The 21,194-nt window shown below is 37.8% G+C and overlaps 1 protein-coding gene across 6 annotated transcripts; it reads left to right on the plus strand.

Moving 5' to 3' along the window:
* Nucleotides 1–1,405: 1,405 nt before the first annotated feature.
* LOC107848952 (B3 domain-containing protein REM17) lies at nucleotides 1,406–20,984 on the plus strand. 6 transcript variants are annotated; one of them, XR_007049294.1, is made up of 8 exons: nucleotides 1,479–1,667; nucleotides 2,962–3,271; nucleotides 10,070–10,206; nucleotides 10,456–10,723; nucleotides 11,202–11,299; nucleotides 11,498–11,729; nucleotides 19,218–19,322; nucleotides 20,217–20,984. XR_007049294.1 is itself a non-coding variant. In XM_047402521.1 (7 exons), the coding sequence occupies exons 1-7, from the start codon at nucleotides 1,602–1,604 to the stop codon at nucleotides 19,265–19,267; spliced, it is 1,113 nt and encodes a 370-aa protein (XP_047258477.1). In that variant the 5' UTR covers nucleotides 1,406–1,601; the 3' UTR covers nucleotides 19,268–19,532. The 6 variants fall into 6 exon arrangements, 4 of the variants coding, with proteins under 4 accessions (XP_047258477.1, XP_047258475.1, XP_047258476.1 ...); XR_001668202.2 differs by lacking the exon at nucleotides 1,479–1,667 and adding an exon at nucleotides 2,258–2,648; XM_047402521.1 differs by lacking the exon at nucleotides 20,217–20,984 and having other exon boundaries at nucleotides 1,406–1,667; nucleotides 10,504–10,723; nucleotides 19,218–19,532.
* The last annotated feature ends 210 nt before the right edge of the window (nucleotides 20,985–21,194 follow it).

A 21,194-nucleotide genomic window follows, 5' to 3' on the forward strand; every position in this document is an offset into this window, starting at 1 on the left:
GTAATCAGTTTGTCAATTTGGGATTTGTTGTAATAAGGTAAAGTTACCTTGTGTATATATGTAATTTTTCCTAATAATTTATCAATATTAAGTATCATTTTACTTCTTTTCAAACTTGTTCTAAAAATAATAAGATTGTTCATCAAAACTGAATTTAGAAAAATGAATTCATTTCGAATGATTAAACAAGTGTTAAAAGAAATTTATTTATTTTGAAAAAGAATTTGCATGTAGTAAATTCAACTCAATTATTAGTATATCAACATTTTATAGCTTAAAAGTTAAAATTCTAGCTCCTCCTCCGAGTCAACATCAGATCAAGATCAAATTGTCCCTCATCCCAAACGACAATAACAAGATGAAATTTAGAACTTTTAAAACACTAATGAAGTAATTAGCAAAAAAATGATTTTTGGGTTTTTTCGTTTCACTGCTTTGGAAAAAATAAAAATAAAGAAGAAAGGAATGTCATAAAACTAAAAAATACTAACATTTTATATGTGGATGTAATGTGGCATAGTCACGTGATTTTTTTTTATCCAGGTGGCATGTTTAGTGGAATTTCATTAAAGGGAGACGTATTTTTGAGACAAATATTTAACAGGGGGGTATTTTTTAGCCATTTCAGATAGCTCAGGGGTATTTCTAATCCATTTCTGAATTCTGTTAGAGGGAGTGGTATTTTTAAGCCAAATATTTAACGGAAAGGTATTTTTGAGCCAAAAATCTAACGACGGGCATTTTTGAGCTATTTCAGATAGTTCAGGGGTATTTTTGAACCTTTTCCGTAAAAAAATATAGTAATTTTTGCCATCACAACTGGCATTACCAATTGTTATTGTCTGAATTTATATAACGCACTTTAACAGGGTCTAAAAATATGACATATTTAAATACTTCCTTTATTTTTTTTTAATTGATACCTTTGTTTTTTACGAGTCAATTTGACGAAGTTTCAAAATTAAATTATATTAGATTAATTTAAATTTTTAAATAAAATTAGAAATTAAAAAATTACATGAAAAGTACTATAAATTATAATTTTTTCCTTTTTTCAATTTGATTTTGGTTAAAGTTTGTATCATTCAGTTCTATAGAAGAAAAAGAAGCAATTAAAACGAAATAAAAAGAATATTTAATAGCAATTTAACTTTGAAATACTAATTTTAATTTTAATGAGATGATTTATAGAAAGACAAATACATTTAGAGATCGTTTGGTGTGAGACATAAGTGATAAATAATCTCCTGATAAAATGAAGGATTATTCTATCTCATGTTTGATTTGGAGTATTAATCAGTACCAAAATTACTTATTCCATTATTTACACTATAGTAATGGAATAAGTTTTCCCATTCACGTGATAAGATAACTAATTTCGAGTTAACTGAGAACAATTAATTTCGAATTAATTATCCCAAATAAATCTTTACCAACCAAACGACCCCTTATTTTTTACCACAAATTTCAAAAAATTCTCATATTTGTTAAATTTGCTTTGTCCCAACTCTCAATGTGTGTGTCATTTTTCTTTGTTTACAAAATTACAGGCATTCTTCCAAGTTATTGCATCCGCTGAGTTGTAGTTTCTTTTGATTACCATGAAAATCCCTCCAAAGAAACCTCATTTTTTCAAACCCATTCAGCCAGGTTTCAAGAATGGTCTTGTAAGTATTACTTTCACTTTTTGTTTTTTTTTTCAATTTTTTCTTTGTCTACTACATACTCTCTCGTTTCAATTTGTTAAAACCATTACTATGATCAAATTTGCTGCACGCACTCCAACTTCACGGGTTCTTATTACTCCTGAACTAAATTTTGGCTAATTTTGTCATCCTTTTTAGTTTATGTGGTACTTTTGTGATTTTTTTAGCTGACGTAATACCTTTAATGTGGGCTCTGTTTAATGTAATAAAGGTGTTACGTTAGTATAAAAGAATTATAAAAATACACTAAAATTAAGTTTAGATAAGAGGATCCTTCGAAGTTGGAGGTACTGATGCTTATCTCTTATAATATAGAAATCTGCTTTGTTTTCAATCTAAATTAAGCTTGGAGTCTCATTAAGCAACCACTAGTTTGAATTGGCCAAGCGAAAATCTCATTCTTTTAGATCCGAACTAAGTCTTTGTAATTCGTAACTTATTTCGAATCAAATTAAGGGTTTATTCTTTGTTTATTTGAGGTAAATTCGAAATTGACCTTGAATAAACAATGAATAAACCCTTAATTTGATTCGAAATAAGTTACGAATTACGAAGGCTTAGTTCGGATCTTAAAAGAATGAGATTTTTGATGAAAACTTCATTCTCCATTCTATGAGAACTTTTATGAAAGCTTTTCATTTGCTTCTCTTCGATGGAAGTTTTATTTTCGGAGAATGTATCCTAATTTCTGGCCTAATTAAGATTTATAATACTAATAAATCACATAATATCCCCAGCTATTTTTATCTCTTTTTTGAAATTCAGAAACAATAAGCGTATTTTGTTATTTCGTACTATACAATTCTTTTCTTTGTGGGATCTTTTTCCCACGAGAGGTAATGAGAAGAATTCTAGAATGGATTGCTACCTATGTCTAGATCACGGATAAATGGAAATTTTATTTATAAGACCTTTTCAATTGTAGCCAATATCTTATTACGAGTAATTCCGACAACTTCAGGTTGCCTTTCCGTTTAAAAAAGAATTGTTCCTTTACTTTTTAGCAACTCTTTAATTTTGAATTTTCAAAATGGTAAGTTTAACACCACAAGATTAAAGGTTATTTTGGTACAATTGATATATCTGTAAGATTTAAGTCAAAATAGGCCAAACAAATAGAAACAGAGAGAGTATGTTGCATGCATTATAAGGAAGTGAGAATATAAAATTTCCATATGAACATTTTTGTTATAATTGTTGTTTAACTAGGTAAACATTGTACTGTATTCAAGTCAAGTTTTATGTTGTATTGCAGAAAATTCCTATAGGTTTCTTGAAGTATTTGAAGGGACAAGATCAAATTGAACATGTAGTACTGAGAAGTGGAGGCAAAAATTGGCTGGTGAAGGTAAAATGCTGGCGATTCGGAGCAGGTTGGGCTGCATTTGTAGAACAACATGATTTGCAATTGGGAGATATATTGGTGTTTAGACATGAAGGAAATATGGAATTTGAAGTTTCCATATTTGATTCAACTCATTGTGATAGAGAATATGCAGAGTATCTGCAGGAAGAAGATGCATGCAATAATGTTGAAGAGACTTCAAATAAACTTAAATTCAATGGTAACATGTCTTGAATCTATTGATTTATACTTGATGATTTTTGCAGGTTAATTCCGTTAATTCTTAGCATTAGGATGTGTTCGATAGGAAGGAAAATATTTTTCATGGAACCCAAGTGCGTGGACTGTGGTCTAGTGGTCATTGAAGTGGGTTTGGGCACTTTGAGGTCTCAGGTTCAAATCTTTTTTTTTTTGCGTAATAACTGTGAACTATTACCATATCACCAACAAATCATATACACCTAAGTGATCATCTTCTCTCTTAATCAACCTTGAGAGGGTGCTTAAAGCAAGTAGACCTCAGAAAATAACTAGTTAAAAGAAGCTGGAAACCATAACTATTCTTCCTACCCTTCTTAGTGTGTCTAAACATATCTATCGTCTTCCTAATTACATGTTTCACCTGACTAACTATAAAACTAGTATTTACAACGTCGTTATGAAAAACTTGATGGTTCCTTGCTAACCAGATGTTGTATATCGCAGCTCCAAAAACTGCTCTCATTGCTTCCTTCTTGAACTTGCTCCTGTGTGTGTATCCTTCAGCTTCGCCAAGTCTTCATGCACCCCTTGCTGCTGTAGTTTCACTTCCAGCCAGATATATATATATTTCCCCCCAGACTGCCTTTATCCAAGCACAACGATAAAGAAAATGGCTACTTGTTTCCAGGCTTGCAGTATCACATAGGCCACATGTGTTGTCATCTCGAATTCCCATGGATCTCATCCTATCTTTAGTAGGTAATCTATTAAGTGAAGCCAACCACAGTATAACTCTTTGCTTTGGCAATGTGAGTCTACTCCATATTAGCTCTGCAGTTTTCAGAACTGGTGCTACTCCTAGCATTTCCCCATATCCCTTAGTTGTTTGCATTTAATGGAGGTGGAGGTCTGAATCTGAATGGTTCATACTTCAGACCATTAAGTGTATTTGTTTTTTATTAAGATTTTAACTCTTAATAGGTCTTAATCATTCAGATTTGAAACCAAGTCTTAATATCATTAAGAGATATTCTTGTATTGGATGATATTCACCACCACTCTATGAACAATCACCAATCACCACCACCATTATCAACCACCACCCATCACCCACCACCAACAGCCACCGTCACCACCAACCACTTCCACCATCACAACCACTATTGACAACCAATATCGTTACCAACTACTATGGTCAACCGCTACAACACATACCACCTTCATTAATCTAATTATATCCACTGCCACCGTGAACGCTAACACCAATTTCAACGCCACCACCATCATCAACCACCGCCGACTAATCCCTACTACTGACTAGTTCTTCTATCACAACTAGCACCACCGCTAACTACCACTAACGCATCATCAACTTCCACACATTCTTCAGCCACCACCACCATCATTGTTTCCAGTTTCGCCACCTCTGCCACCACTTTAACCACTACCATCACTACTATCTATCTCTACTAACAATCATCTACATTATCACAGCTAACAACATCTCCAACTACCACCAACACATCATCAAACATCATGCTTTCATTTTTCGGCCATCACAATCAACACCTCCAATAACTAACATCAACCAACTTTACATCACAACTCCACCATTGCTACCAATCGCCACCGTCATAGCGGTCACTGCAATACCAACTATCTCTACCATCACGACTATCACCACCAACATTACTAGTCACTAACATCAATCATTACCACCACCACCAGTACAAACCATCTCCATTATCACTAACAAACATAATATTTTTTTCAATCAAATAATAATTTTGTTGTATTAAATTAAATATTTTTTAAATATATAGTTAATTTTTATTTACCTTATATTTTTTATTATATATACAACTAAATAAATTTTGCACATTTAGATCTTGAAAAACAAACAGTCTTAATTATTCAGTTTTCAGATCTAGAGACAATATCTTAATCATTTAGATGCGTAATCAGAGTTAGATGCGTAATCAGAGTCAGACATCTGACGTCTGAATCTTAATAGAAGCAAATACAGTATTTCCCCTTTTCTGTTAAGCAGTAATGATCATTAGCATACCACCCTACCATCCTCAGCTTCAATTTGTTCAATCTCTTTCAGTACCAATTGCTGTCATTAGGTGGACAGTACCACTCCTTTGCATATAGATCCCATGTACCCATTTCACCCACAATGTATCTTTCTTCTCCATTATCTACCAAATTAACATGCCTACTGAAGCCATATTCCACAATCTACACCCCTTAATACTCAGTCCCCCTTGTCTCTTTGGTCTACAAACTGTATCCCAGGCCACCAAATGTACTTTCTTCTTTTGATCAGTGCTGCCCCACAAAAAAGCTCTACACTTCTGGTTCGCCTCATTGATCACACTTTATGGTAGTAAGAATGTTGACCACCAAAAGTTATGTAAAGAGAACAAAACAGTGTAATCTTCCAGCATAGGAAAGATGCCTTGTTGATATAGCTTTGATCTTCTCCGTAATCTTCAAGCTCAACTGATGACATTCTACCTTGCTCCACTTCTTTGGAGATAATGGGAGGGCCAGGTATCTAATTGGAAAAGAGCCTACAGTGAACCCTATGATCTGCAGTAATTCATCCATTGTGGTCTCATTAACCCCAGCTAAAAAAATATTTGACTTGTCATTTTTCGCCTCCAGACCAGTGACATCAGAGAAATGTTGCAATACCTAAAGTCAGGTAAATTAGCCATTTTTGCCAATACTCTAGACAGGTGATCACTAGAACAAAGAGTAGAGGTGATATATGATCACCCTGTCTCAAACCTCTCCTTCCTTGAAAAAAACCATGACTATCCCATTTACTTTGATAGGAAATTTAGTGGTTGTCACACAAGCCATAATTAAGTGTCTGAAATGGGGTGGGAACCCAGACCCCTGCAACATCTCCTCAACAAAGTCCCATCTCACCATGTGATAAGCCTTTCTTAGGTCAATTTTTCATCATACACCTTGCTGATGTCTTTCTCTTATAATGTCTCATCAAATCATGGCAAGTAAGAACATTGTACACTAGTGACCTTTCTTTAACAAATGCAGTTTGTGTTTGATTCACCAACTGGGGTAATACCTGTTTAAGTCGGGAACATAACGAATTTGAGATGCACTTATACACAATTTTACAACGATGTTGGTTGAAAGTGGCTTGCAACATCAGGCTCTGACACTTTAGGAATCAAGGTAAGGATGGTTGAATTCAGTTGTTTTAGCATTTTCCCAGTCCTAATAAATTCCAGCACTGCATCAGTGACAGTTTCACCAACTACATACCATAATTCTCTAAAAAAGCCACTTCCAAACCCATCAGGTCCAGGACTTTCTGTAATCCATGATGCTAAACATAGCATCTTTCACCTCTTTTCTAGAAAATTCTGTCAATATGGATCTGTTGTGCTACTGAAAGAGTGTATCCATGATTGAAAAAGACAGTAGAGGCTTTACCTACCTCTGGGTGTTGCACCTACACTACATATCCCAGAAGTTGTTGATAATATCTAACAAAGACTGCAGCAATGGAATCAGGATCAGTTTGCAATTGTCGATGCTCATCGTTGAGGCGTGTCACTGCATGCCTCAACCTCCTTTGCTTGATCACTGAATGAAAGCACTTACAATTATCTTCACCCTAGTCTTATCTAGGTAGCTTTACTTCTTTGCTGCAAAAACATATCAGATTGATAGCTTACTTTTTTGAACTGCTTCCCTAGCTCCTTTTCCTCCATCTGCAATTGTACATTCATAGGGTCCTGTTGTAGAGCATCCTACACCTGTTTCAGCTTTTCCCTACCAATATTCACCTTCTCCATCAGGTTTTGAAAGTGATGAGCATGCAGCTATCTCAACTTATGCTTCAATTGCTGTAGCCTATATACCACTACAAATATATGACAACCAATAACTGGGACCTGCCACTCTTGTTGCACAATATCCATGAAATTAGGGTGAGAGCTCCACACATTACAGTATTTAGATGCTCTTCTTCGAGGCTGTGAACTAGACAACAACGTAATGTGTATTGGACAATGATCACTAACTCCTTTATTTAGAAACTGAGCTTTGCAGTCAGGCATCCCATCTACCCATCACCATTCATAAAACACCAATCAATTTTGGAGAAAATCCTATTAACTTCACTCTTATCATTCCATGTATATGTACAACCTGAATATGAAAGCTCCTCAGGGACACACTGGTCTAACCATGCCTGAAAATCCACTACTTCAGCTAAAGTGACCATACTCCCACCCATTCTGTCTCCCACATGTACATGTAAAACAGAGTTAAAATCCCCCAAAACTAGCCAGGGAATAGTAATCTTGACTGCTTCTTGCTGTAGGTACTCCCACAAACTTCTTTTCTTCCTTCACATCTTGGGGATACACAAATGTGACAAAGAATTCAACCCGCAGGTGTATGAATTTAGCCACACATATGACAGCCTGATCAGATTCACTGAATATTGTTACTTCATACATGTCCCTTCTCCAAATTATCCATATCCTACCATTATAATGGGAGGCATGATTCACATACCTGTTCCATCCTCCAGACATACTATTTGCAACCCAACCAATTCTATTTGTTTTTATTTTTGTCTCTAGAAGCCCAATTAAGATGAACTCTAGTTTATTATAGAGGAGGAGGACCTCCTTCTATTTTGAGAGGCCATTAAGGCCCCTCACATTCCAACATAGGACATTAACTATCCTCCATGGGGATAGTCTCATCACCACCCATCTTCCTGAGGTTGCCCTCAACTTGGTTCTCCACATGTTCCTCCAACACTTGATATGTGTTTGCAGTGACCAAGCCCTTGTTAACAGCTACTCCTTCTACTCCTTTTTTAGCTCTGTTCCATCATGTACCTCTGTACCCAAACCTTCTTTGATCATTTATATGTCTCACTGCAGTAGGCCTAGCTTCAACCCTTCCTTGATCATCTGTATGGTTGCATGAAATAGGCCTAGTTTGAGGATCCTCAGCAATTTCCTTAACTTCAACATTCTGTTCCTCATGCTGTTCAGGTTGCACAGATTTATTCTTCCTACAAGTTACCTTGTCATGTCCATACTTGTGACAGTAGTCGCAAAATGTGGGCTTCCAATCGTATGTGACTTTTTGAGTGATCACTACTCCCTTCCCATTTCAAAAAAGTACCTTATCTGGCATTTCTTTCTTTAACTTCCACCAACAGTCTTGCAAAATTCAACCCAATTTTTCTCTTTGTATGTTTGTCCACCACGAGAGGTTGTCCTACAAGGCTCCCTATTTTGCTAAGTTTCTTAGCACTCTAGTACTTAAAATCTAGCCCGGGTAGTTTGATCCATATAGGAACAGTGAGCAGCTCCTCTGTGGGAAAATCCATGTCTGGTGACCAAGCTTTCACTGTCAGTAGTTTATTATCAAAGTGGTAGATACCACCTTGAATCATATTTTGTTTTCCCACCTCACTATCAAACCTCATTAACACTATACCATTTTTCATGGTGTTATCTTGTTTATGCCAAATTTCCCCTATATATTCTGTCTAAAGCCATTCAATACTGCAAAAGGAGGGTGAGCTCCAACCACATAACACACGACTGCATTTTGCCGATAATCAGTTTTGGAACTAATATCCTCTGCTTCAATCTCCCCAATTGCCTGACTCCCAACCTTCTCAGGATTAACATACTCTTAACTTCAAACCACCATTTGAGATTTTTGAGATATCAAAGCTATTCCCAAACAGATTTCGCTGATTTAACCCTTACATTCCCTCAATTGCAAGAAAACTTACCAGATGCATCAAGTTCCTCGACCTCATCAGCCCAGGGCGGTGAGCTGCTCGGCGGACGTGTATTTTGCTCCCATTCCTTCAATTGATCCTTCTGCGTTGTAGTTTTAGCTGAAGCATCAGTTCCATTACCCGTCGCACTCACCTGAGAGTTCCCCCATGGATCCTTCCCGTGTGCTCGTATTAATGTTTCATTGGTTATACCCCTGTTAACACCACCAACCTGTGCTTCTTCACCACTCGTCTTAGTCCCTTCTCCACTTAGTCCCTTCTCCGCTGGAGACGTTTGCCCCAAATTTTCAGTCAGGATCGTGTTCTTTGGCCTCCTTCCCATGGCTGGCTCATGATAAGCTAACGTGCACAAGGAGAGCTCAAGGAACCTCAGGTTCAATCTCAGTAAGACAAACTACTAGGTGATTTCGTTTCATTAGTTTAAGTCTAGGTGGATCGAGTTACTTGATACTTGTTGCTGGTGGGAATTGATATGTGTCTCGTGGAATTAGCCAAGGTACGTGCAAACTGACCCAAACACCATGTTTATAAAAAAATGTTTTCCATGAAAAATATTTTATAAGAAAAAAATATTATTCTAAAAATATTTGTATATAATATAGATAAATACTATGAGATGTGGGGAGGGAATAAGAAGTTTGGGATGGGACTATGAGGGGTCGGGTGACAAAATCAATGTAGATTGTCAACTGCGAAACTTGCTTTGCGTACTTCTACTAAAAAATATTCCTCATTATTAACTCATCTTTTTTGGAGAAAATGTTTTCATAATTTTTGGCCAACTGAACATGAGAATTAAAAACATTTACCGAACACACCCTAAGTCTCAACTTGTTTAGATTAGTGTTATTTGTGGAAATTATTTTTATGCAACTTGTAATGGAAACCACTTAAACCAAATACCACTTATTTTGAAAGAAAAAAATAATTTCAAATTAGCCAAAAGTTGTGTTGGTTATTGTTTAAATACAATTGTCATATTTAATAATGCAACAGGAAGACCAAGGCCCAGGGTCAAGTTGTCAAAAAAGGCGTCTTCCGATGTAAAAGCTGTTGTTCATCACAAGTCTTTTGGTCATTCTCATTTTGATCACATTATTAGAGAATATAATATCAATTCTCGATGTTTCTTGGTAAGTTTCAAAATTCATTACTTCTTGCGAAGTCTTCAAGTGAATGTGTTACACAATCAGGTCACTTTTAGATAATTTAAAGTAATCTCTATGAGAAGCACTAATTAATTACTTACATGGTAAAAATTATAACTAATCTGTTATCACATTAAACTAGACTGATATTATAAGAACCTATACACTTCAATGTATGTAAATTAAATTCCTTTTGTTTTTTTTTCCTCATAAAATGGTTATACATCATGTCAGTTCCTTCCTCAATGTTTTGCATATGCAAATGGTCTCACCAATAAGAAGTGCGGTTTGATTATAAAAGATGAAAGACAAAGGTCGTGGAATTTAAAGCTAAGTTCTTATGAAGCTCGAACATATATTAGAGCTGGATGGCCCAAATTCGTTGTTGATAATTGCTTAAAGAAGGGAGATCGCATAAGGTTTGAGGTTGTTACTAATGAAGAAACACCAATATGGAAATTTCAAGTTAGTAATCAAGAAACTCCATTGCAGAAGTTTCAAGGCGAGTTTTCTCGTCTAAGCAGTCTCTTATTTCTTTGGTGATCTTTTTCATTGTCATATATGTGTATTATTCTGCATTGGGTATATAAGCATTACGTCTTGGATTGAATCTTCTTTCTTTTGTATGTTTTATAGAGTGTGTAAATCATTTACTTTTACCTTTTTCCTGATACATATAAAAAATGATTTTAATTCCATTAAAACTGTTTGTGTCATATTTCATATCACTTGTTTCGAGTAATAAATTATCTGTTAAATGAAGCGACATCCTCAGTGAGGATTCATATATCGAACCACAATTTGAGTTTGATTAAGGCACAGTAGTTGTTGTTATTCTCTTTTTCTTGCTTCCAAAATGATCTGGAATTTGAAAAGGAGTTCAAGAACGGTTCCCTGCTAATTTTTGAAACTTCCATATTTTATGATTTCGTCCTTATCAAGTTTTCTCTTTCTTTTGCTATCTTTTTCTTAATAAGCAGACATTATGAAGAAACCCTCAAACATAAGTCTTCTTGATGTTGGTCATTCTTGTTTTGTTTCAACCCTTAAGCCTTATTGCTTCACAAAGGCATTTTTGGTAAGTTATTTGAACTGATTTTTGTTAAGGTTGATTCATTATATACAATAATGTAGGCAGCTTAATGTGATGGTGTAAGAAATTGTACACTGTTGAGCGTACAGGACTTGAACTCTTTTTGTTGTAGACCTTTTCTTTGCTTCTTTTTTTTTAGACAACTGAAACTTAACCGAGTCAATGGAATAAATTTTATGGTAGTTTCTTCCAATGCGTTTTGCAAAGTCAAACGGGTTGATGAATAGAAACTGTGAGATGATTCTGAAAGGTGAAGTACAGAGATGTTGGTCAGTTTGGCTTGGGAGAACTGGAAATCATTTTGGAATTATACATGGATGGACAAAATTCAGAGCAGAAAATGGACTCCAAGTAGGAGATGTATACAAGTTTGAACTCATCAAGAATGGGGAAATACCTATAGCACACTTCCATTGTAAGTGTTAATTCACTTCCAATGTATTTTGTCGAGTTTAAGTTCTACCCTTCGACGGTGTAATATAATATTTAGACAATTTGATCACTTACAAGGTAATTACAAATATATCTCTATAGTTATACAATTTCTGTATTACATTTCTCATAATCATGTAATTATATTGCAAATAATTCATTTCTATTCTAAGGGTGTGATATGGGAATTCCTAGCTCGAGACCTTTCACACGAAGCCAAGCACGTGAGTTGCAATGACTCCAAGCCTTGTTCACAATCCTTGGCCGTGTGTGAGGCCTTTGTGAGCCCATCTAAGGGCCTATACTTATTAAAGTGTGAAGAGCACCAAGACACCCCCAAACCCACCCATTTAAATGCCAAGGGTATTTTGGTCTTTGTCCCTCCTTTGTAATTGACTATATAAGATATGTAATAGGGCTAGTCTTTCGTTATTTCATTCATATCATAGAAGACAACAAGACTTGTATTTGACTTCTCTTTCTAATTTGGAGAGGCTCAAAACCGATTCTCACTAGTAGAGTGATACTAGTGTTGTATCTTGGCTAGAAACTAGGTTCTTGAGGTGCTTTGAGTTCCTCTTGGTCCAAGTAAGAACTTGGTATTGATATTCATTAGTATTAGGGTCCTTTCTCTTGTTAGAGTTCTTAGATTAATGAATATTGTGTGTCAAGTTTCTATCTCTTTTTTGGTAAATCTTGTTAACATTGTGTTGTTGAATCTAAAAGTCTAGTGAAGCCGTGTGGGGCTCTTTCGATTCACTAGCATTGTTGTTATTTGTTGTTCTTGTTGTTAAACTCATTTTCTAGTTACAAAACCAAGTGTTGGAAGCCTCGTGAAGCCGTGTGTGGCCATTTTCGATTCACTAGCACTTTGTTGATCATCTTGTTGTTCTTGTCTTAGCTTGAGTCTCTTGATATACACGTAATCTTGTATCATTTGGTAGCAAAGCTCAAGGCTTGGTTTTATTTTTACAAAACCAATCTTGGGAAGCTGTTACCAAAAGGTGTGTTATTGAACGTTTTGGTCGAAAATTGGTTGTAGATCTATAAAAGATTTTACTTGTTTAGTTTGTTTCTTGTGTTGGTTTCTTCCTCATCAACACAAAAAGTGTCTAAATCTAAAGTTGAGCTTAATAAGAAGAGAATTGTTGTTGTGAAAAATTGAAGTGGCCATGAGTTTGTCTTGTGTTGGGATGTTGGAGTGACTATTGTTGTGTATTGTTGTTATATTCTTGAAGATGTTGATGATGTGTTCATCTTAAACTCTTCTTCATCCTATGTCTTAACTTCTATAAAGAGTACTAGATCCAAAAGGATTGTAAAACAAAATAAAAAATTGTTTGTGAGAAGACTTACTGACATCACCTTTTCAAGACTTGACAACCTCTTTTCCTTACAACAAGGAACCTTGTCTTGTGGAACTAGTGAGGTCAAACATCACCTTTTGAGTTTGGAAAAGTTGAAAAGGTTACAAGACTATGCTTCCCTCCCAATAACAAGTCATCCATTACAAATGATATAAAGGAACTAATACTTCAAGTTGATGAACAACATATGTGGATTTACGACCAATGACATGCTGCCACGTCACCCTAGTTACTGTTCACTTGATAATTAAGCTCAAATTTGGATGTTCTAGTTTCTAATTATTGATTCTTAGTTTTCTTTAATTGATTCGAGAACTAATTAACAAACTAGTACATTCCTACTAGCTTGTCAATTCGTCCTTTGAAGCCTTGTGTTCGTGTCAACGTTTGTTTGTGTGCTTTTGTCGTTTGGATACGTTGTAACTCTTGCCTCTAGTTCGACGAGAATTCTTTGAGTTTCAAACGAGAATCCATTCCGGGCAAAAGCATACTCATACCTTAAGGATTCACGGGTTCCTAGCCAATCTACAACACTTGTGGAGCTTGAGTGTGAGTGAACCAAGAGAGTGTGAGTGAGGAGAGGGGTTTTAAACTAACTTGTTTGTTGATTGTGTAGGTGATACCTTGAGAATGGAGGAAACCATGTCTCAAGCCGTGGATTCTAATGAAATGGAGAATATGAGGGTCACTCTTGAGGCTATGACCCAAGCTCTTGAAAGGTTGAGTACGGAAGTGGGAGCCATAAGGGGAGAAGTGACGACTATTAGTGGGAGGTTAGAATAAGTGGAGAGTCAAAGGAACTCTCGTCCTTCTACTCCTCGACATGTTTCGTCAAGTGGACATGATAGAAATTCCTCCGCCACCGTTACTCTCGAAACATGGCCACAATTGCCAAATCCTTCACTAGCTCCACTAAATACCGCAAGCCAAACCACTCATAACCCCCTAAACCGAGACTCCAATAGACCAACCCATTCCCAAACTCCTCAAGTTCCGCAACAGGGACTTGGACAGCAAATGCCTCCACAAAATCCGAACCCTCCCTTCCAAGCTTCACTAAACCAAAGACCACCACCTCCACAAAATCCAATTCCTCCAAATCAAGTTCCAGATGTCCAAAACCGTCACTTCCACCTTGAGGAATATGGTAGAGAGGATTATGAAGTGTATGGAGCCTTGGAGATGAGAGGGGGTCGTATGGATCCAAGGAGATACTGAGGGTATGGAGAAAGGGGAAACCGACACCTAGGTTGTACAACTTGCGGCAAGGGAATCGAAGTGTTATGGCATACTATGATGAATTTCAACAACTCATGTTGAAGCTTGACCATCGGGGAGAACAAATTGGCCATGACATCATTCGGTTCAAGTATGGGTTGAACAAGGAAATTGCTACTCACTTGACTCTCCATAAGTTCGATATCGTTGAAGGCATTTTTCAAGCGGCCATTGAAATTGAAAGAGAATTTAAGGAAAGAACAAGTTACAAAGCCAAGGGTCAAGCACCCTCAGGTTAGCCGAGGGGTATGGAGGTTGCTTCCTCCACCACGGGTTGGCACAAAAACAAAGACCAACCTTCCACTACAAGGCAACTCGAGGCTAAGACAATGCAAAAATATCCACTAAGGCAAGAGGCTCACAAGTATACTAATCCTAAGGGGTTCCAATGCTTCAAGTGCCAAGGTTGGGGACATAAAGCCAATGAATGCCCTACCGACGCAATGTAATCCTAATGGAAGGTAGATTGTATTTCCTTGGAGAAGAGGTGGGTATTGAGGGTGATGAGAGTGAGGTCGAGCCTCAAGATGGAGAGTCAGCCGAGAGGGAGCCAAATGATGATGATGACGATTGTGAGGATGCCTATCCACAAGAAGGGGAATGCGTGGTTCCAAATTTTGTAGTAAGGCGTGCCATGATTAGTAAGGCGGTGGATGATCCTAGCCAACGGGAGAATCTATTCCATACTAAATGTCTTGTGAAGGAAAGTGTGCATTATGGTGATAGATAGTGGTAGTTGCGCCAATGTAGTTAGTGTTGCAATGGCAAATTTCTTGAAGTTGCCAACTACACCTCACACTAGCCCTTACAAGTTGTAATGGTTGAATGAATGCAGCGAGTTGAAGGTCATAAGACAATGTGTGATATGTTTTAAGGTCGCCAACTACCATGAGGAGGTACTTTGTGACGTGATACCAATGCAAGTTTGTCACTTTTTGTTGGGAAGGCCTTGGCAATACGATAGGTCAACCAAACATGACGGAAGGACCAATCGGTATACGCTTGAGAAGGATGGCCGAAAGGTCGCACTTCCTCCTCTATTGCCTTCCCAAGTGAATGAATTGCACCAAAAAATAAGGGAGTTGAGGGAAAAGGGGAAGAAAGCCGAGGGTGAGGGAAAGAGGCGGGAACCCGAGAGTGAGGGAGTAGGGGAAATCGAGGGGCTCCTAATTACTAAGGGGCAAGAGAGTGTGGTGATGATGGCTAGGAGGAAAGAACTATTTGTGGATCATGACGAGGACACTCCAATGCTCCTCTTGGCTCATTGTTTTAATACTAACCCCACTAACGTTTCCATTTCTCCTCCTATTTCTCATGTTTTGCAAGATTACGAGGATGTCTTCCCGAAGGAATTACCGCAAGGATTGCCCCACTTCGGGGAATTGAGCACCAAATAGATTTTGTGCCGGGTTCACAATTACCCAACAAACTGGCTTATAGGAGCAACCCGATGGATACTAAGGAATTGCAATGCCAAGTTGAGGAACTCCTCAACAAAGGGTATATCAAGGAGAGTATGAGCCCTTGTGCGGTCCCGGTGCTACTAGTTCCTAAGAAAGACGGGACTTGGCGTATGTGCGTTGATTGCCGAGCCATCAACAAGATAATGGTAAAATATCGTCACCCTATTCCTAGGCTAGATGATATGCTTGATGAATTGAGTGGTTTATGTTTGTTTTCTAAAATTGATTTGAGGAGTGGCTATCATCAAATCCGTATGCAACCGGGTGATGAATGGAAAACCTCATTCAAGACCAAATTTGGTCTCTATGAATGGATGGTTATGCCATTCGGCCTAACATACGCTCCAAGTACTTTCATGAGGCTAATAAATCATGTGATGGAGCCATTTATCGAAAAGTTTGTTGTTGTTTACTTTGATGATGTGTTGGTGTATAGTAAGTCCTTAGATGAGCATGTAAAGCATTTACAATGTGTGTTTGATGTCCTCCGAAAGGAGAAGTTATATGCTAATATAGAAAAGTGTTCTTTTGGTGTCCATGAGGTTGTATTTCTTGGGTTTGTGGTGAGCTCAAAAGGGGTTGAAGTGAATGAATCTAAGATTGACGCCATTAAAAATTGGCCAACTCCCAAAACCGTAGGTGAAGTGAGAAGCTTCCACGGGTTGGCTAGTTTTTATAGACGTTTTGTCAAAAGATTTAGCACCATTGCCGCCCCCTTGTCCGAAGTGATTATAAAGGATCGGTCTTACAAGTGGGGAGATGAAAAAGCTAAGGCCTTCGAGGACTTGAAAGCTATGCTTATCTCGGCCCCTTTGCTACAATTACCGAATTTTGACAAGACTTTTGAGGTCGAATGTGATGCTAGCAAAGTCGGCATAGGCGCGGTTTTAATGCAAGAATTGAAGCCTATTGTCTACTTTAGCAAAAAGCTCAAAGGAGCAACTCTAAACTACTTTATGTATAATTTAGAGTTGTATGCCTTGATTAGAGCCTTGGCCACTTGGCAACATTATATGTGGCCTAAAGAATTAGTGATCCGAACGGATCATGAATCCTTGAAGCATCTACGGGCACAAGACAAGCTTAACCGGTGACATGCCAAATGGATTGAATTTCTTGAAACTTTCCCTTATGTTATTCATTACAAGAAGTGTAAAGACAATGTGGTTGCCGATGCTTTGTCCCGAAAACATGTGCTTATGTCTACTTTGTCGTCTAAGTTGATGGGATTTGAAAGCCTCAAGTCTTTATATCCCGAGGACCCTTACTTCACTCCTATCTATAGGGAAAGTGAAGAGTTGAATAGGGATAGGTGGGTTATAGATAGGGGTTCCCATCCCTATACCAAATTTGATGGATACTTGTTTAAGGGTAGACGATTGTGTGTTCCCTCAAGTTCGTGGAGAGAATTGTTTGTGATGGAAGCACACAATGATGGTCTAATTGGCCATTTTGGGGTCGAGAAGACCCTCGGAATTTTGGAAGAACAATTTTATTGGCCTAGAATGCACAAGGATGTGGCCCGGATTTGCGGCCAATGTGTTGAGTGCAAAGGAGCCAAGTCACGGCTACAACCCCATGGGTTGTATAGCCCATTGTCCACCTCTTTGCGACTGTGGCTTGACATATCAATGGAGTTCGTGTTGGGATTGCCGAGGACTAGAAGGGGGCGGGATAGTAGTTTTGTCGTGGTGGATCGGTTTTCCAAGATGGCTCACTTTATTCCTTGTTCTAAATGTGATGATGCGCCTAGTGTAGCCTCTATATTTGTTGATAATGGTGAAACTTCATGGTGTTCCGAGGACCATAGTGAGTAATAGGGATTCTAAATTCCTAAGCCACTTTTGGAAGTCCATGTGGGGTAGGCTCGGTACTAAGTTGTTGTTTTCGACTTCATGCCACCCACAAACCGATGGCCAAACGGAAGTAGTAAATAGGACCTTAGGGTCTATGCTATGGTCCATGATTAAGGAAAAAATGATTTCTTGGGAGGAGCACTTACTGTTGATTGAGTTTGCTTATAATCGTGTTATACACTCAAGCACGGGGATGGCACCCTTTGAGTGTGTATACGGCATCAACCCCCAACCCCTTTGGATTTAACCCTTTTGCTAAGTGATCTTGTGATAAGCTCAGATGGAAGCAAACGGGCTGAGGCCATGAAGAAGCTACATGAGAAGGTGAGGTAACAGTTGGAGAAGAAAAACCAAGAAGTTGCAAGGCTAGCCAACAAAGGAATAAGAAAGCTCATTCTTGAACCGGGAGATTGGGCGTAGGTGCACCTAAGGAAGGATAGATTCCCGTCTAAAAGGAATGCTAAGTTGATGTCGTGGGGTGATGGCCCGTTCCAAGTATTAGAAAGGATCAACGACAATGCCTACAAGAGTGATCTACCCCCGGAATATCAAGTGCACAACACTTTCAACGTGTGTGACCTCTCTCGGGTGGAAACGGTGGAGGATGGCAATGATCCGAATTTGAGGACAAATTCCCTTTAAGATGGAGAGGATGATATGGGAATTCCTAGCTCGAGACCTTTCACACGAAGCTTAGCACGTGAGTTGCAATGACTCCAAGCCTTGTTCACATCCTTGGCATCCTTGGCCGTGTGTGAGGCCCTTGTGAGCCCATCTAAGGGCCAATACTTATTAAAGTGTGAAGAGGCCCACCAAGACACCCCCAAACCCGCCTATTTAAATGCCAAGGGTATTTTGGTCTTTATTCCTCCTTTGTAATTGACTATATAAGCCATGTAATAGGGCTAGTCTTTCTTTAGTTCATTCATATCATAGAATACAACAAGACTTGTAATATTTTGACTTCTCTTTCTCATTTGGAGAGGCTCAAAACCGATTCTAACTAGTAGAGTGATACTAGTGTTGTATCTTGGCTAGAAACTAGGTTCTTGAGGTGCTTTGAGTTCCTCTTGGTCCAAGTAAGAACTTGGTATTGATATTCATTAGTCTTAGGGTCCTTTCTCTTGTTAGGGTTCTCAGATCAATGAATATTGTGTGTAAAGTTTCTATCTCTTTTTTGGTAAATCTTGTTAACATTGTGTTGTTGAATCTAAAAGTCTAGTGAAGCCGTGTGGGGCTCTTTCGATTCACTAGCATTGTTGTTATTTGTTGTTAAACTCATTTTCTAGTTACAAAACTAAGTGTTGGAAGCCTAGTGAAGCCGTGTGTGGCCATTTTCGATTCACTAGCACTTTTTTGATCATCTTGTTGTTCTTGTGTTAGCTTGAATCTCTTGATACACACTTAATCTTGCATCAGGGTGTCATTTTCAACACACTACATGATGGGGCTCCCTAGAAGTAGCAGGTTCTGTAACTAGTCTCATATAATATTATGTATTTTGCAGGCAAATATTCTGTAAAGGTTGCAAAGACAGAGGAACATCGGAGCAAATAAACTATGAAAAAGAAAATTGGCTATGTACGATTTTTCTACTGAATCTCCATGTAAGGTAAGTAAATGAGTGAGACTTGGAAGTAATGGCTGACTAGTCGGATTTTGTCCAGGCCCTGATGACTCAGTATGTCTTGGTCTAGTGGTTGTATAAACTATGTGGATTATTTTCACCATATGGCCTTTTCTAGGCCATTCTCTAAATTTTGTCTCCACTGGTAGTGGTTGTATATTATTTTTCGAGATTACATTGAGCTGGTTTTTCTTGAGCCTAGGGTCTGTTGGGAACAGCTTGTCTACCTTTGTGGTAGGGGTAAGGTTTGCGTACCCTCCCTAGTCCCCACTTTGTGGGACTACTCAGGGCATTGTTGTTGTTGTTCAATGTGCTAAGTTGTCTTTAGAAGTAACTGATGAACATTTCTTTTTTACAGACTACCGACTTAGTGATGAACATAGATGGATTGATTAATTATATGTTCTTGATGCATGATAGGACATACATAGTTTTAGAATGACATGTTCCAATTGCTAAACTAGCATGTAGAAACCACACTCATGATTTTGGAATGTGATTATTAGATAATCAAAATCACATCTCTTGCTATTCTATATTATTTCTCCAGTAATTCTGAAGCAGAATAATACTTAAATGTTTTTTTTTGGTGTAATTCGCGTTTTCATTGATGACCAAAACAATATTTACAATCATATCAAAACAGTCAAGGACCAACTGCCATCTCTATATCACTAGCACTACTTCTAACGCTAAAGATAAACCAAATACAAGCAGAGATAGTCTATCACCACTTTAGTCACTCAAGCCTAAGGATATACATTAAGATGCTGGAGTGTATTTCGCCACTTAGTAATGTTCCTTTCTCTAATGTGTATATGCTGAACCACCTCCTTTATCACTCTGTCAATATTCATTTGTTTGAGCTGAAATCTGCAGATGTTCCTCTCTCTCCATATCAGTGCAACTATCATAGCAAAAACGACTTGAGATTTCAGCTAAACCAATTTTGCTCTTTGCAAGTGTATTTAGCCATTGCAACTCACAGTTCCAATCTTGTATTGCTCTTCGAAATCCCAGCCAACCTTTGCCATAGAGTATAGTCATCGCACATTTGAAGAACAAGTGCTCAAAAGATTCCAGTGCCTGTCCACAAAAAATGCAGTTTTTAGGAACCTGAACACCAAACTTGAGTAGTCTAGGCGCAGTTGCTAGCCTGTTTTGTACAGTTTGCCACAGTATAAACTTGAATCGAGTGTGGATCTTATTGTGTAATGCAAGGTTCTTCCAAGCAACCCTTAGATACTGAGGCATCAGCAAATTGTACATCTCATGAATAGAGAAGGAATCTCCTTGCATTCTTTTTAAATGCTTTTTAGTCACATCTATAGGTGTCAACTGGGCTGGGCTGATTGGTTCCTGCCCGGATCAGTAAAACCGGCATGCAACAGCCTGGTAAAATGCTAAGAGGATGCGCCATTTACCTATTGATCTTACATACATCACCAATTTTGACTGGTGTGTTATTTTCTAATCATTTTAAAGTATTTCTTTTGGGACTGTCTTTGGGATTTGGATTGACAATCAAGATCACTTGTAAATATTTATGCTGATATATAGCTGCGTTGTCTGAGTCTAGGATTTGGATTGACAATTAAGATCACTTGTAAATATTTATGCTGATATATAGCTGCGTTGTCTGAGCCACTTTGCCATCAAGATCACTTGTAAATATTTATGCTGATATATAGCTGTGTTGTCTGAGTCACTTTGCCACACGGGACTATTTCACTGGGTACTTGCATGAGCATAAGCATTAGATAACAGGTAAGCTCCAACATAAGTATAAATATCAGGTAACTTTTTTGTAGGTCCATAGTGTTCAAGCCAACCTTGAGGTACCTTGGCTATTTCATT

This window comes from Capsicum annuum, unplaced genomic scaffold (assembly GCF_002878395.1).
Source record: "Capsicum annuum cultivar UCD-10X-F1 unplaced genomic scaffold, UCD10Xv1.1 ctg2352, whole genome shotgun sequence".
Lineage (NCBI taxonomy): Eukaryota > Viridiplantae > Streptophyta > Magnoliopsida > Solanales > Solanaceae > Capsicum > Capsicum annuum.